General features: G+C 39.8%; 1 protein-coding gene across 1 annotated transcript in view; it reads left to right on the top strand.

Annotated features, from left to right (window-relative positions):
* Positions 1-13,474, top strand: part of LOC117242346 (adenylate cyclase type 6) — a 91,395-nt gene that overhangs the window by 36,168 nt on the left and 41,753 nt on the right. Inside the window, exons 5-6 of the mRNA XM_033508913.1 lie at positions 4,065-4,278; positions 5,923-6,233. Of these exons, the coding sequence (XP_033364804.1) occupies positions 4,065-4,278; positions 5,923-6,233 (525 nt within the window). The remainder of the gene's footprint in view (positions 1-4,064; positions 4,279-5,922; positions 6,234-13,474) is intronic.

Genomic DNA, 13,474 nt, shown 5'->3' on the forward strand with positions numbered 1-13,474 from the left:
TTTGTCGTTAGATGGTATTGACAAAATCCGCAATCACTTAGTTGCCAACCCAATATTTCCCTGTTGCTTTTCAACGAACATTCGACGATGAAACGTTGCGCGATCGGTTTCTAAGCGTCACACAATTGGCAAAAAAATTAGCTCGCAAGCGAAACAGATGGCGGACGTCGAATCGATCGATTATCAACTCGTGACGTTTCAATTTTTCCATTTGTGGATCGAGGGGGGAATTAGTTGCAGCGGATCAGGATAATGGAAAATACGCGTAGCACGTCGTTGCAGATTATAAGCACCGATGATCACCGGTTCCGCGAATTACAAAATTGTTTATTCTCATGGATGGTCCTGCTCTTTCATGTTGCTGCTCGCGTTTGTAGCTCGTGGCTAAAAATCGCTGTTTGCCCGTCGGTGTTCACCGCCAGCACCGGATCAGATAATCCGGTTGAAATCGCTGCATTATGAAACATCCGCGTAATTCCTCTCTGCAAATATTGTCCGATGACTGTGAACCTCGTGTTACGTTCTGTAACGCCGCTCTAGCTTCTGCTTCGTCACAGCACCACGAATCCGATTATGGTGCACACCTTTTCCTTGTATTCTTCTCTTCTTTGTATTCCAGCGGTCGATCAAAACGATAACTAGTTACCATGCAAGCTGATATTTATCGCGATTTAGGTTACGTCTCAGTGAAATTTGATCCGCGTCACGCAGCTACCTAGCCTTCTCCTTCGAAACTCGATTTCTGCCGCGTCTAAGTTACATTTCAAACATTGGGTCGGCAACTAAGTGCCACCTGATGACAAAACCCGCAATCACTTAGTTGCCAACTCAATAGCTTTCGCTTGCATCAGCGAACGAAACATCGTTTTCGTTACATATTAATAATTTATCAATAAAACGTTATTTACTCGATGTGCATTGAATTTAATCGACCTCTGACGTGGATCGTCAAAGAACGATTGCACATCTAAAGAAACGTCGTGTTACTAGCATCTCGTCGATGCTATCGAATGTTCTCAATGTTACAAACGCGTTGATATTTCCTGTTTGTGAAAAGTGTGGAGAACGTAGCGTCACGCTACGATGCTCGAACATTTTCGAAGTTTCTCGGACATGCAGCGTCGCGTTAACGCTACTCGGGTCAGTTTGACCCGAAACCGTAACACACGTCCCTAGCAATCCGTTTCCTTCGGTTACGCCTGCTTAATCCGAGCTTGAGATCGCAGCTGATCCTCGAGGCTCGAGAGCTCTCGATCCTTGACGCGTACAGCTTACGTTTGACTAAAGCCAGCTTCCTGTTCCATAGTAAATCTTCGTTCTGTCGTGCGATAGAACTCCGATGGATAACACCGACGTGCAATTTCCACGTCAGCTTTCGAGAAAACCAAGCAACAAAGACAACCGGACACTGTTCTACTTTATATCTAATTTATTGTAATATCAGGTTTCGCATAAATGGAAGGATCCCTACGATGCGGCATAAATTTGTCCGAAAACAAATTTAGAGATTGAAAGCTGATCTACATTTGGCCCATGTCGTATCACTTGGAACAGAGTTAGACGCTGTTTCGATTGCCAGAATAAGATCGAAGGCTTTCGCATGTCGAACATTATTAATACGAAGCTATTAGATTGGCGACTAAGCGATTGAGGATTTTGTCATTACCATCGAATGGTAATTAGATAATTAGATGGTAATGAGAAAATCCGTAATCGCTTAGTTGCCAACCCAATATGTTCTTAGGGTACGATATACGGTAAATCAAGCAGAATTTTAATATACCGGGTAATTAATAAAATAACTGCGTTCCTTTTGCACAATTACGTTAACGTGGTACAACGTTTGCCCGAGTTATACAAGTTCCTACGACTGCTCGCGTAGTCTAGAACGATCGTTCGTTTGGTAAATCTTAGTTTAATTAAATTTGGTCACGTATTCTGGTAGAAATTAGCGCAGCCTTGGGCCTCGAGAAGAGTTTCACTTCGATGGACGATTAAATCAACGAAGAAGTCTGTGTTTTTCGTTGATCGAACACCAACAGCCCCGCAGCTATCTCCAGGTATCTTCTTCGACTTAGGAAACTTAGACGTTAGCCGGCAAGCTCTGCGCAGAAGCTTCTCTTTCTCTTTTGATTCCTCGCGTAAACCATATCACCTTACGCGACAGACACAAACGTTCAGTACCACTGTATCGCGTGAAAGTCTCAGTAGCAACGATATTCCATTCTTTTTATATATTGGGTTGGCAACTAAGTGATTGCGGATTTTATCGTTAGATAGTAATGACAAAATCCGCAATCACTTAGTTGCCAACCCAATAAAACGTCGAAAAGAACGAACCAGGAAAAGATTAAAAAATTGCTGCGAATCGAACGGATTGGTCGTCTAGAACGAACGAACGAATCGGACTGTCCATCGTGGCGATTTTCCATTCTCGTCGGAAGCTCGCTGACGGATAATTCAAAAAGCAGGAAAATTTTGCCGGAGACAAATAGAAGCTACTAGGTCTACTTTTTCTCTGAAACAATTGGAAGAATACTTTGAAATATCTTGATGAATTTTGTAGCGTGTCCTTTCGAACAATCGAAGCGATTTCGCGATTAAACAGTGTTTCTTCCGAGAACAAAGGCCACGGCGTTCGCTTGAAATCGCTTTCCAAGTAAATTTGTCCGAACCTATGGAACTGATTCGGGGAAACGCTAAAAACCGGGCGAATGAAAGAAGAAATAAAATATGAAAAGCAATACCGCGGGATTAACGGCGAGGCAAGCGAATGAAACAAAGAAAATGGAAAAGGAGAAACGACAATGGCGCGGCGTTCCACTGGTTTATTTCGCCTTTCAATGGCCCGCCACCCAGCTTCTCCCACTCTCGATATTTCCGTGCTTCCTTTGATTTCACGCATCTCTGATTCAGCCAACGGTTCCAAGTAATTCTTTAATCCTGTCCGGGCTTTTTCTTTTTTGTCCAACTCCAGCCAGAATTCGATTCCATCTCGATCGAATAAATCGATCGTCTCGCGCTCCGATGCTTCGCAAGCTTTCGAACTCTCGCGAACGATCGTTCAACTGGGAACATTTTCCCAGTCGCGAGAAATATTTTCCGAACGAACAGCTGAATTAGTTGCACGTTTGACTGTCGACGTTGTTTTAGGAGATTCACTCGAAGCAACGTCTGTCGCAAACGCGGCGAAGTATCGCAACGCTTGCGGAGTAGACGTTGTCCGGAAAGCCCGTGCCGATTTTCCGTACGCGGCACAAGGACAGCTCGGAATATGCGAAAATTACTGAAAACGAGTGACACATGCAACTCGACTTTCAACTCACGACTACTCGGCTCGACTCTCAGCTCACGACTACTCGGCTCGACTTTCAACTCACGACTACTCAGCTCAAGATTACTCAATCCATGACTACTCAACTCGACTCTCAACTCACGACTTTTTCAACTCAAGATTACTCAATTCAAGATTACTCAATCAATGACTACTCAATCCATGACTACTCAACTCAACTCTCAACTCACGACTCTTTCAACTCAAGACTACTCAAGTCAAGATTACTCAATCCATGACTACTCAACTCGACTCTCAACTCACGACTCTTTCAACTCAAGACTACTCAACTCAAGACTACTCAACTCAAGATTACTCAATCCATGACTACTCAATCCATGACTACTCAACTCAACTCTCAACTCACGACTCTTTCAACTCAAGACTACTCAACTCAAGACTACTCAACTCGACTCTCAACTCACGACTACGAAACTCGACTGTCAACTCACGACTTGACTCCTGACAACTCGACTCTCTACTCACTACTCACAACTCATGACTCCACCACTTGTTTATGGTTCACGCGATATTCTTTAGGCCATTTGTCCACGATACCACAATACAATATGTAACATTAGCTACAGAAGATTATAAACGATCTTTGACAAATTTACGATAGAAAAGGTTGCTTTTAGTTCCTAAACTTTTCAGGAAGTAAATGTGTCGAGTAAATGTTTGAGAAATGTCGAAAGAAGATTACTCGTTCCTGTTTCTTTTTACTCTTTAGGTTGAAATGCTGTATCAACGCTACTTTCTCAGGATGAACCAAAGCAACATGACACACGTTCTCGGCTTACTAGCGGGGTTGGCGTTTGCCCTGGGTATGCTTCTGATGCTGAGACTCGTGATAGAAGACAGCCAACAATTCCTTGCCACTTTAGAGAGGCCAGAAAACCTGTCGCTAGCAGTGACGCTGGTCGTCTGCGTCGCAATTTATGCTGGTAAGTATCAGAAAATTAAGAGACGAATCTTTGGCGCGAGAGATTCGCCAGCCGTGCGAGGACCTCTCCGGAAACAAAATCCAAACACACCGTGCAAAATCTCCGCGAGTATCGCGCAAATAAAATCTGGAAATTCAACTTGGTCAAATCTTACTGTCAAAAGTGTCGTTGTCCAAATATGATTCGCATTTCACATGGACCGTACGAAAATAGATTCCGCTGGTGCGAACGAAAGCGTGAAATCTCTGCAACCGTCGCCGCAGGACAGCAATTTTCCTCGAGACGAACGATCGAGCCTGAATTTTATCCGACGGATCAACGAGATCGTTTTCCACGTTTTCGATCGCTTTCGTTTCAGCTTCTGTTGACCCACTTGCGCCGCCTGAACGTTAATTAAAATTTCCTCGGCAAACGTTTTGCCCGCGCGTAATGCGCGCGTAGTTCCAGCAAAGAGACAACGAAACCAAAGAGGGTTGCGAGAGAAGGTGGGGGCGGAAAAGAGTAAAAAAATATCAGAATGCCATCGCGTCCTCTTACGACAGCGCGTAAGTGCGTCGTAATAGTCGTACGAAACGCGTGTGCAGCGTCGCTGACATCAAAGGTCGAGCGGCGCGTCAGATTTTCAAAGCGGTTCTCCACGAGGAAGTTTTTTTCCATCCACTTTCGCAACCCTTCGTCTCTGAAAGCGGCTGTTCCCGCTCACAAAGTTCCAACGCCAGCGAAACGGCCACCGCTAACTTCATCGGACTTCGACTTATCCGCGACACGTACTTGCACCTCGTACGGGAAAAGCTCTTAGCAGTGAGCTGTTTCTGACGAGTATACTCGTCGCGTCGTCGTACTCGGTATATCAAACGGAACAGCCTCTTGCAGAGATCTCTGCGTGGTAGACGACGACCCCATCGATCACGAGAAACATAGCGGCGACCAGTTACCAGGAAAATACCCTGCTACGCGTCCTGACAAAATCCTCGCAATCGTCTCAATCGCTCTGTATCTATGGGACCAGTTTAATCGCTGTGGCAACTAAGTGATTGCGGATTTTGTTACTAACGCCTAATGACAAAATCCGCAATCACTTAGTTGCCAACCCAATACAACGTCGAGCTACGCTCGTGGTACGTTTTTCGGACCAAAAAGCCGATTAATAGGCTATCGGTCGAAAAGCGTCGGCAACAAAAACCGATTAATCGGCTATCGGTGGATAAACGTCGGCAATAAAAAACCGATTAATCGGCTATCGGTGGATAAACGTCGGCAATAAAAAACCGATTAATCGGCTATCGGTGGATAAACGTCGGCAACAAAAAACCGATTAATCGGCTATCGGTCGATAAGCGTAGGCAACAAAAAACCGATTAATCGGCTATCGGTGGATAAACGTCGGCAATAAAAAACCGATTAATCGGCTATCGGTCGATAAAGCGTTAAGAAGATAAGAATGAAATACAAAATACCGTGAGCCGTCCGTAGCGTTCAAATGTACCGGGAATTTTTCACAGAAAATCTAAACAACGCGACCGCGTGGCTTGCGACTGGAACGGTTAATTAAATCGTAGCACAAACGGTTAAACGTTGCGTACAGGGCACAGACTAACTGGCCTCTGGAGTTGCAGCGACTTGTCGAGTTTCCTTAAATTGCAGCCTTGGTAGCGGCGATATCCAGGCCTGGGATGAACGAAATCTGGTTAGCCGGCGTGAGTGGAATAGTCCTGGTGACTCTACTCGCGTTGCAAGTGGTTTTGAATGTACATCTGGCGCTCGGATCAAAGGAACATCGGAGCGGAGGCCCTTTGGCTGCAGTGTGGGCTGTGTGCTTCTTCATTTACATGGCGTACGCACTTCTGCCCATAAGGCTGCGGCACGCGTGCATCGCTGGTTTCATTTTCTCGCTGGCGCATCTGATCGGAGCGTTCGTCCTCTACCCTTCGCAATATCCTGCCATGATGGAACACGTGAGTGACATTCTGTAGCCTTGTAAATCCCGTGCTGCCATTTTATTTCGCTGCTGTTTTACAGCTTTAACGCTTCTATCGGGCAAAAAGAATCGCAGCAAATTGAGACGCCATGTGGCTCATGGCCCCATCGTTGCGTATTTTTGTCTCTTAGAAAGATCGCCAAACGAACGTTCACGTAATATAACGATATCCATCGTGATATTAGGAAAATAACATTCCACTTTTATATCCCACATTTAATGGGAAAAATATCGCAACAAGTCGAAGCAGCACAAAGTTTAATTTCTCCCATTTCTCCCGTAGGCTACTTAGGTAGTTTTTACAACTAACTTTCAACCCATTACAACGAAGATTAAAAGCTTTCGTAAAAGAACGATGAGCCAGGTGCGCGAGGATTTTCCTCCGACCTTCTTCCTACAATATTTCCTCCTCGGTGTAATATTCAGCATGTAAATTGCATACGTTAAGCAGACTTTTGAATTCCATCGGACACTTGCCGGCAAATGTTCATTCTCGTCGTTCGTCAGATATAACGAAATATGATAAATCGTCGCGTTAGATTTTCCGATTCTCTCGCAATATTCTTCGCTGTCGAATGAATTAGAGTGGAAGCGGATCGACGAACTCGGACTCGTTAGACAGCGGATTTTTACGCGGAGAGTTCGAAGGTTTTATAGGAAATTCGAAATCGTAACAATCCACGTGATATTTGCAAACGTACGAAACACTCGAACACCAAAACTATAGGTTTTAACGCTTAGCGATTGAAATAAGTTTCTCGCGAGATTCCATTTCTTTGATTACAGGAGAAAAGCTACGAATTTCCACGAACATAGTATTCGCGGTTCTACGCGATTCTCGACTTTGGTTGGCAACTAAGCGATCGAGGATTCTCTCGTTATATATATAATTTACTTTATTTATTTAATTTATATATATATATATAAAATTTGTAGTAGATTTCTTATTAACTCTTACCGTATTTAATTTCATTATTCCCAAAATAAGCTCGATTTCATAGAAGCGATCGTCCGATTTACCCCAAGGATTTACGTTATTACATATTTATATATATCGACGATCGATTCTGTAAAATCGAGCTTATTTTGGGAATAATGAAATTAAATACGGCAAGAGTTAATAAGAAATCTAGTACAAATTTTAGCTGGAAAATCGAGAATCCTAAATTACCGATCTTCTCTCGTGATCTAATCTATTCGGCACAACGACTGTCGGTAAAACAGAGCAAAAGTAAAAACATCGGTTGGCGGGTAGTTTGAATTCTATAGAATCTACGCACATATGTATATATATATATATGTCAAGTGTAAAAAAGTTGAGAAGCTTTCGAAGGCGAAACGAACGTTTAGATGTGTTTCCTTTATGGAAAAATGGCTCGGGTTTATGGGCAGATCTTGAAGCGAACGTAGTAAATGGATTCAGTATAGGGAACGTTACGATCACGACAGGCGTAAAGTTGGCAGAAATTTTTGGCCAAGTATCGACCCTTTGCTAGTTAATAATCTCTTATTAAATAAAGGAGAAAGGAAGACAGCGAGGGAATTATTTCGAGGAAGAAATTTAGTGAAATTTCATTTCGTTTAATTTGATTCAATTTCACATTATCGAAAAATCCAAGCACTCTTTTACTAGACCTAATATTAGTATACCTGCCACACTCTTTCTACTCGAGATACGCTTCTCTTGATTTGTCAAACTCGCGTTCAATCGTTGTAACACGGAGCGTTTAGATTTTAACGCCACGTCGATAATACGAGGCAAAGTCTACTGAGAGTAAATTTTAAGACACAGAATGGATGGTTCCAGCGCTGTGATTTTTCTGTCTGATTAAATCACAAGAGAAAATAATGTTATTATCTACTCGCTTGGTAATTTTATATAACGAAGGAAAATTGCAACACCGCAATTCCAAGCTACCTGCACCGTAACAAAATCCCTGCTTCGTGTTATTTTTATTAATTAGACCAGAGTTTCACATATTTTTTTTTTTTTTTTTTTTTTTTGCTTTTCATTATTATCCACAGTTTGAAATATAAAAGCTTATCAGCTTTGTTCGTTCCCCTTCTGTCGTAACTTTTAACTTCGCTCAAACAAACCGATATTCCAAACACGTTGCAATTTTACTTCGATTTCGAACGCGAATGAAAGAAACGCGAGAACGACGTTTCTATACATTTATTTATTTATCACATTGGCTTGCTTTTGCATTTCCTGCATTCGTTTCGAACTTACGACCACTTCAATTTTTCTTTCCACAGTTTTTCTTTTTCTGTACAATTTTCCCGCTCTTTGACCTTCTTCTTTGGATGATAAATTACGCCGAACTATGATAAATCGTGGTCATAGGCTTCTCGGTTCTAGCCACGAGTTTCCATCAAACAAAGAAGAAAAAGGAGCAAGTGGGTGAAAATACAGAAGGAGGTTCGATCGCGACGAAATATTTGTCGTTAGGCGAAGGTAGTTGTTCCGGCGATTGGAGTTGCCACGTAGTTTTCATCTGGAAACAGAATTATTGTATCGCTGACGTGGTGGGAAATCGCCTTTTCCTCGCCCTTTCCTTTCACACGTTCGCTGCAATTTGCCAAATTGTCGAGACTCCGGTTTTACGAAAAAGCCTTGGCAAATCTTTGAACGTTCGAGCTATTGCGCTTTCGTCGCCTTAAGCTCTGTCTCTGATGTGAATTTCACTCCCTTTTTGTCCCTTTTTCACAGGTTTTATCGCGATTGAATAAAACGATAGAAGAAATGGGCAAAAGGTAAATATATAGAATTTTTGGTATTTCGTATTTTCACATCTGTGCAATTCCCTTTACTTTCGGCGCTGGTAATTAGAAGCGAGTCCTAGGAGATGTTGAGAAATTTTTGAAATATTCGGGGTAAGTTGGAAGTATCGAAGCAGATAGAAAGGTTGGAATTTTCCGGGATATTGATGAAATTGGAAAGAAGAAAATTTGTGGAAATATCGCAGTGGCTGGAGATATTGAATCGTTGAATATCGATAAAATCGAAGACGTTGCAATTTTGTTAGCATCGAACGAAATCGCATATTGATATCTAGAAATATTAATAAAAATCAAGGTCAATGTGATTTTAGAAATATTCAGATATATTTCTGAAGAATTCTAAAGCTGGAAGCAATCAAATTCGTAATTGCTGTAGCAGCCAGATATGTTAAAAGCTGGGGATATTATAAAATTCCCTAAATTGAATAATATAAAGTTATGAAAATTCTAGAAACATTGACAAAATTGAATATCAAAATCAAGAAATATTTCTAAACTTGAAAGCAATAAAATTTGCAAATACTGTGGCAAACAGATATGTTAAAAGGTGGAAATATTACAAAATTACCAAATTTGATAATATAAGGTTATAAAAATTCTGGAAACATTGACAAAATTGAATACCAAAGTCAAGAAATATTTGTACAACTGGAAGCTATAGACTTTCCAAATTGGATAATATAAAGTTATCAAAATTCTAGAAACATTGAAAAAATTCAATACCAATATCAAGAAATATTTCTAAAACTGAGAGCAACCAAATTTGCAATTGCTGTAGCAGCCAGATATGTTATAAGCTGGGGATATTATAAAATTCCCTAAATTGAATAATATAAAGTTATACAAATTCTAGAAACATTGAAAAAATTAAATACCAATATCAATAAATATTTCTAAACTTGAAAGTAATAAAATTTGCAAATACTGTGGCAACCAGATATATTAAGAGGAGGGAATATTATAAAACCATAAATTCAATAATATAAAGTTATAAAAATTCTAGAAACATTGAAAAAATGCAATACCAAAATCAAGAAATATTACTAAAACTGAGAGCAATAAAATTTACAAATACTGTGGCAACCAGATATATTAAAAGGAGGGAATATTATAAAATTCCCTAAATTGAATAATATAAGGTTATAAAAAATCTAGAAACATTGAAAAAATTAAATACCAATATCAAGAAATATTACTAAAACTGAGAGCAATCAAATTTGCAATTGCTGTAGCAGCCAGATATGTTAAAAGCTGGGGATATTATAAAATTCCCTAAATTGAATAATATAAAGTTATACAAATTCTAGAAACATTGAATAAATATTTCTAAACTTGAAAGTAATATGAATAATATAAGGTTATAAAAAATCTAGAAACATTGAAAAAATTAAATACCAATATCAAGAAATATTACTAAAACTGAGAGCAATCAAATTTGCAATTGCTGTAGCAGCCAGATATGTTAAAAGCTGGGGATATTATAAAATTCCCTAAATTGAATAATATAAAGTTATACAAATTCTAGAAACATTGAAAAAATTAAATACCAATATCAATAAATATTTCTAAACTTGAAAGCAATAAAATTTGCAAATACTGTGGCAACCAGATATATTAAGAGCAGGGAATATTATAAAACCATAAATTCAATAATATAAAGTTATAAACATTCTAAAAACATTGAAAAAATTCAATACCAATATCAAGAAATATTACTAAAACTGAGAGCAATAAAATTTACAAATACTGTGGCAACCAGATATATTAAAAGGAGGGAGTATTATAAAATTCCCTAAATTGAATAATATAAGGTTATAAAAAATCTAGAAACATTGAAAAAATTAAATACCAATATCAAGAAATATTTCTAAAACTGGAAGCAATCAAATTTGCAATTGCTGTAGCAACCAGATATGTTAAAAGCTGGGGATATTATAAAATTCCCTAAATTGACACAATATAAAGTTATAAAAATTCTAGAAACATTGAAAAAATTAAATACCAAAATCAAGAAATATTACTAAAACCGAAAGCAATAAAATTTGCAAATACCGTGGCAGTCAGATATCTTAGAATTCCAGAATATTATATTATAAAATTGAAGATATTAAAAGTTGAGAACATACGTCTAATTAAGTACTCGTTTCATTCTCAGTACTTTCATCTACTTAAGTAAATGGGATAGGAGGACGTAGATGTTAATGGTCTTTCGCTAAAACCTGCACTGTTTAATAAAATGGATGAAAAATTGATCGAAGGTGAAGAATGATTTTCCGTGCGGTTAGAATTTAGTGTATTCGAATGGCAAGCCTCGGGCAATTTTCGAAATTGCCCGCTGCTCTCGGTCAATTAGCTTTCGCTCTCGTTGCTGAAATCCGCAAGCATACTGTATCGAAAATATCGATGCGAGGGAAGTTTGCGGAGGGAAAACTTTATTGGTAAAACCCAGGGAAACATTGATCTGGCCATTCTCAACCCCGTAAATTCCATCAGAATATGCGAAATTCCGTATCTGTTACGTTCCTTCCACTTTCCGTGTACAACCGACAAAAGAATTCGAATCTAAACTTGACACTTTACCGACCGCCAGCGATTCAACAGTATACGCACGTCCGACCGGCTGCTCAGGCGCGGATTCTCCCTGGCTCTGGCTCTGTTTCGGTTTAGATTCTCCAATACCATACTTTTCGTTCATCGCGAACGGGTAGTTTTTCAAATTGCTATAAAACTGTGGCAGCTTACAAAGCAGGGCACTTTAGTACTAAATAACAAATTACAAAATCAAACAGCCAAAAAATTCTACCAAATGTCCAAATCGGACAAATTGTGAATGTAAACAACTAATAAAAAGAAAAAAGGAGCGGTTTAAACGAAGATACGGTAAAGAAGCGAAATAGATGGACGAGTGAATCGGCGTATTTACAAATAAGCTGAATGCAGCTTAGTAAGTTTTAGAGATGCGTGGACTAATGGAAACTTCCTGACAGTCATAGATGGAGCATTAAGCTGAAAAAGCCGCAGAACTTGTAGACAGTTTACGTACACAGTTGTGTACAGTTTTATAGAAAAATGTAACGTCAACTGTAAAACATCTGGAGGATGCTAAAAGCGGATCGTCGTTGTGGTATTATCGGGCTTCTTTTAAAGCACACAGCACATGCTGTTGGACCATATCTAGAAACACATCTACAAATTCTCACTTTATCCTCTAAGGATAAATTCCTTTTGTCAGTAGCTTCGTCGTGTTCCGTGTTAACACGCCTGGCACCGCTTTGACGAGTACCAGCAACCACTGGAAGTCGTTGGAATTGAACAGTCGCTCGCTCAAAGGACGCTGAACACGACTCACAGAAGACGCTGTCTCACCCTAATAAAGCTGAACTTCAGGTTCTGGACAGTGGTGCATTTACACGTGCTGTCCCGGTTCCAGTGTGCACCGAATTTCTCGCAGAACTTAGTTTCAGGAATATGCGAATTAAATTTACCTAATCCTTCCTCTTTGAACTTGGACGTCGCAAAACTCTTCTTCTCTTTTTGTGTAAAACAGTCACTTTCGAAGGTAATCCAAATCTGATTTAGAGGTTAGGTTTGTCTATCTTTCTCTTCCTTGGAAATTTGCCTTTAGCTCGTGGGGAAGTTTGGCATTTTTCTTACGACTCGCTACTTTGTTAAGTCTAACTTACGTGTCTGTTTTAGCTTCGATGCACACCGAGTCTCTTGAAGAAATTAATTTAGGGAACAAGTCTGCTAAATTTACCAAACTCCTATTCTTTGAACCTAGACATCTCAAAACTCTTCTTTTCTTTTTGTGCAAAGCAGTCACTTTCGAAGGTAACCGAAATCTGATTTAGAGGTTAGGTTTGTCTATCTTTCTCTTCCTTGGAAATTTGCCTTTAGCTCGTGGAGAAGTTTGGCATTTTTCTTACGACTCGCTACTTTGTTAAGTCTAACTTACGTGTCTGCCTCAGATTCGATGCACACCGAGTCTCTTGGAGAAATTAATTTAGGGAACAAGTCTGCTAAATTTACCAAACTCCTATTCTTTGAACCTAAACACCCCAAAACTCTTCTTTTCTTTTTGTGTAAAACAGTCACTTTCGAAGGTAACCGAAATCTGATTTAGAGGTTATGTTCTCGTCTATCTTTCTCTTCCTTGGAAATTTGCCTTTAGCTCGTGGGGAAGTTTGGCATTTTCCTCGTGACTCAGTACTTTTCATAGACCCTTTTTAACTCTAACTTACGTATGTGTTTCAGCTTGGATGCACGTCAGATCTTTTGTGAAATTCACTTTAGGGATTGCATCTATTAAATTTACTAGCTTCCCTCTTCTTCGGGGATTTTTGAACCTCCATTTTTCTCCTGACTAGGTATTTTTCCATCGACCCTTCTCAACTTTAACTTACGCGTGTGCTTCAGCTTCGATTCACGTCGGAT

This window comes from Bombus vosnesenskii, unplaced genomic scaffold (genome assembly GCF_011952255.1).
Source record: "Bombus vosnesenskii isolate JDL3184/JDL3185 unplaced genomic scaffold, Bvos_JDL3184-5_v1.1 scf7180000016274, whole genome shotgun sequence".
Classification (NCBI taxonomy): Eukaryota; Metazoa; Arthropoda; class Insecta; order Hymenoptera; family Apidae; genus Bombus; species Bombus vosnesenskii.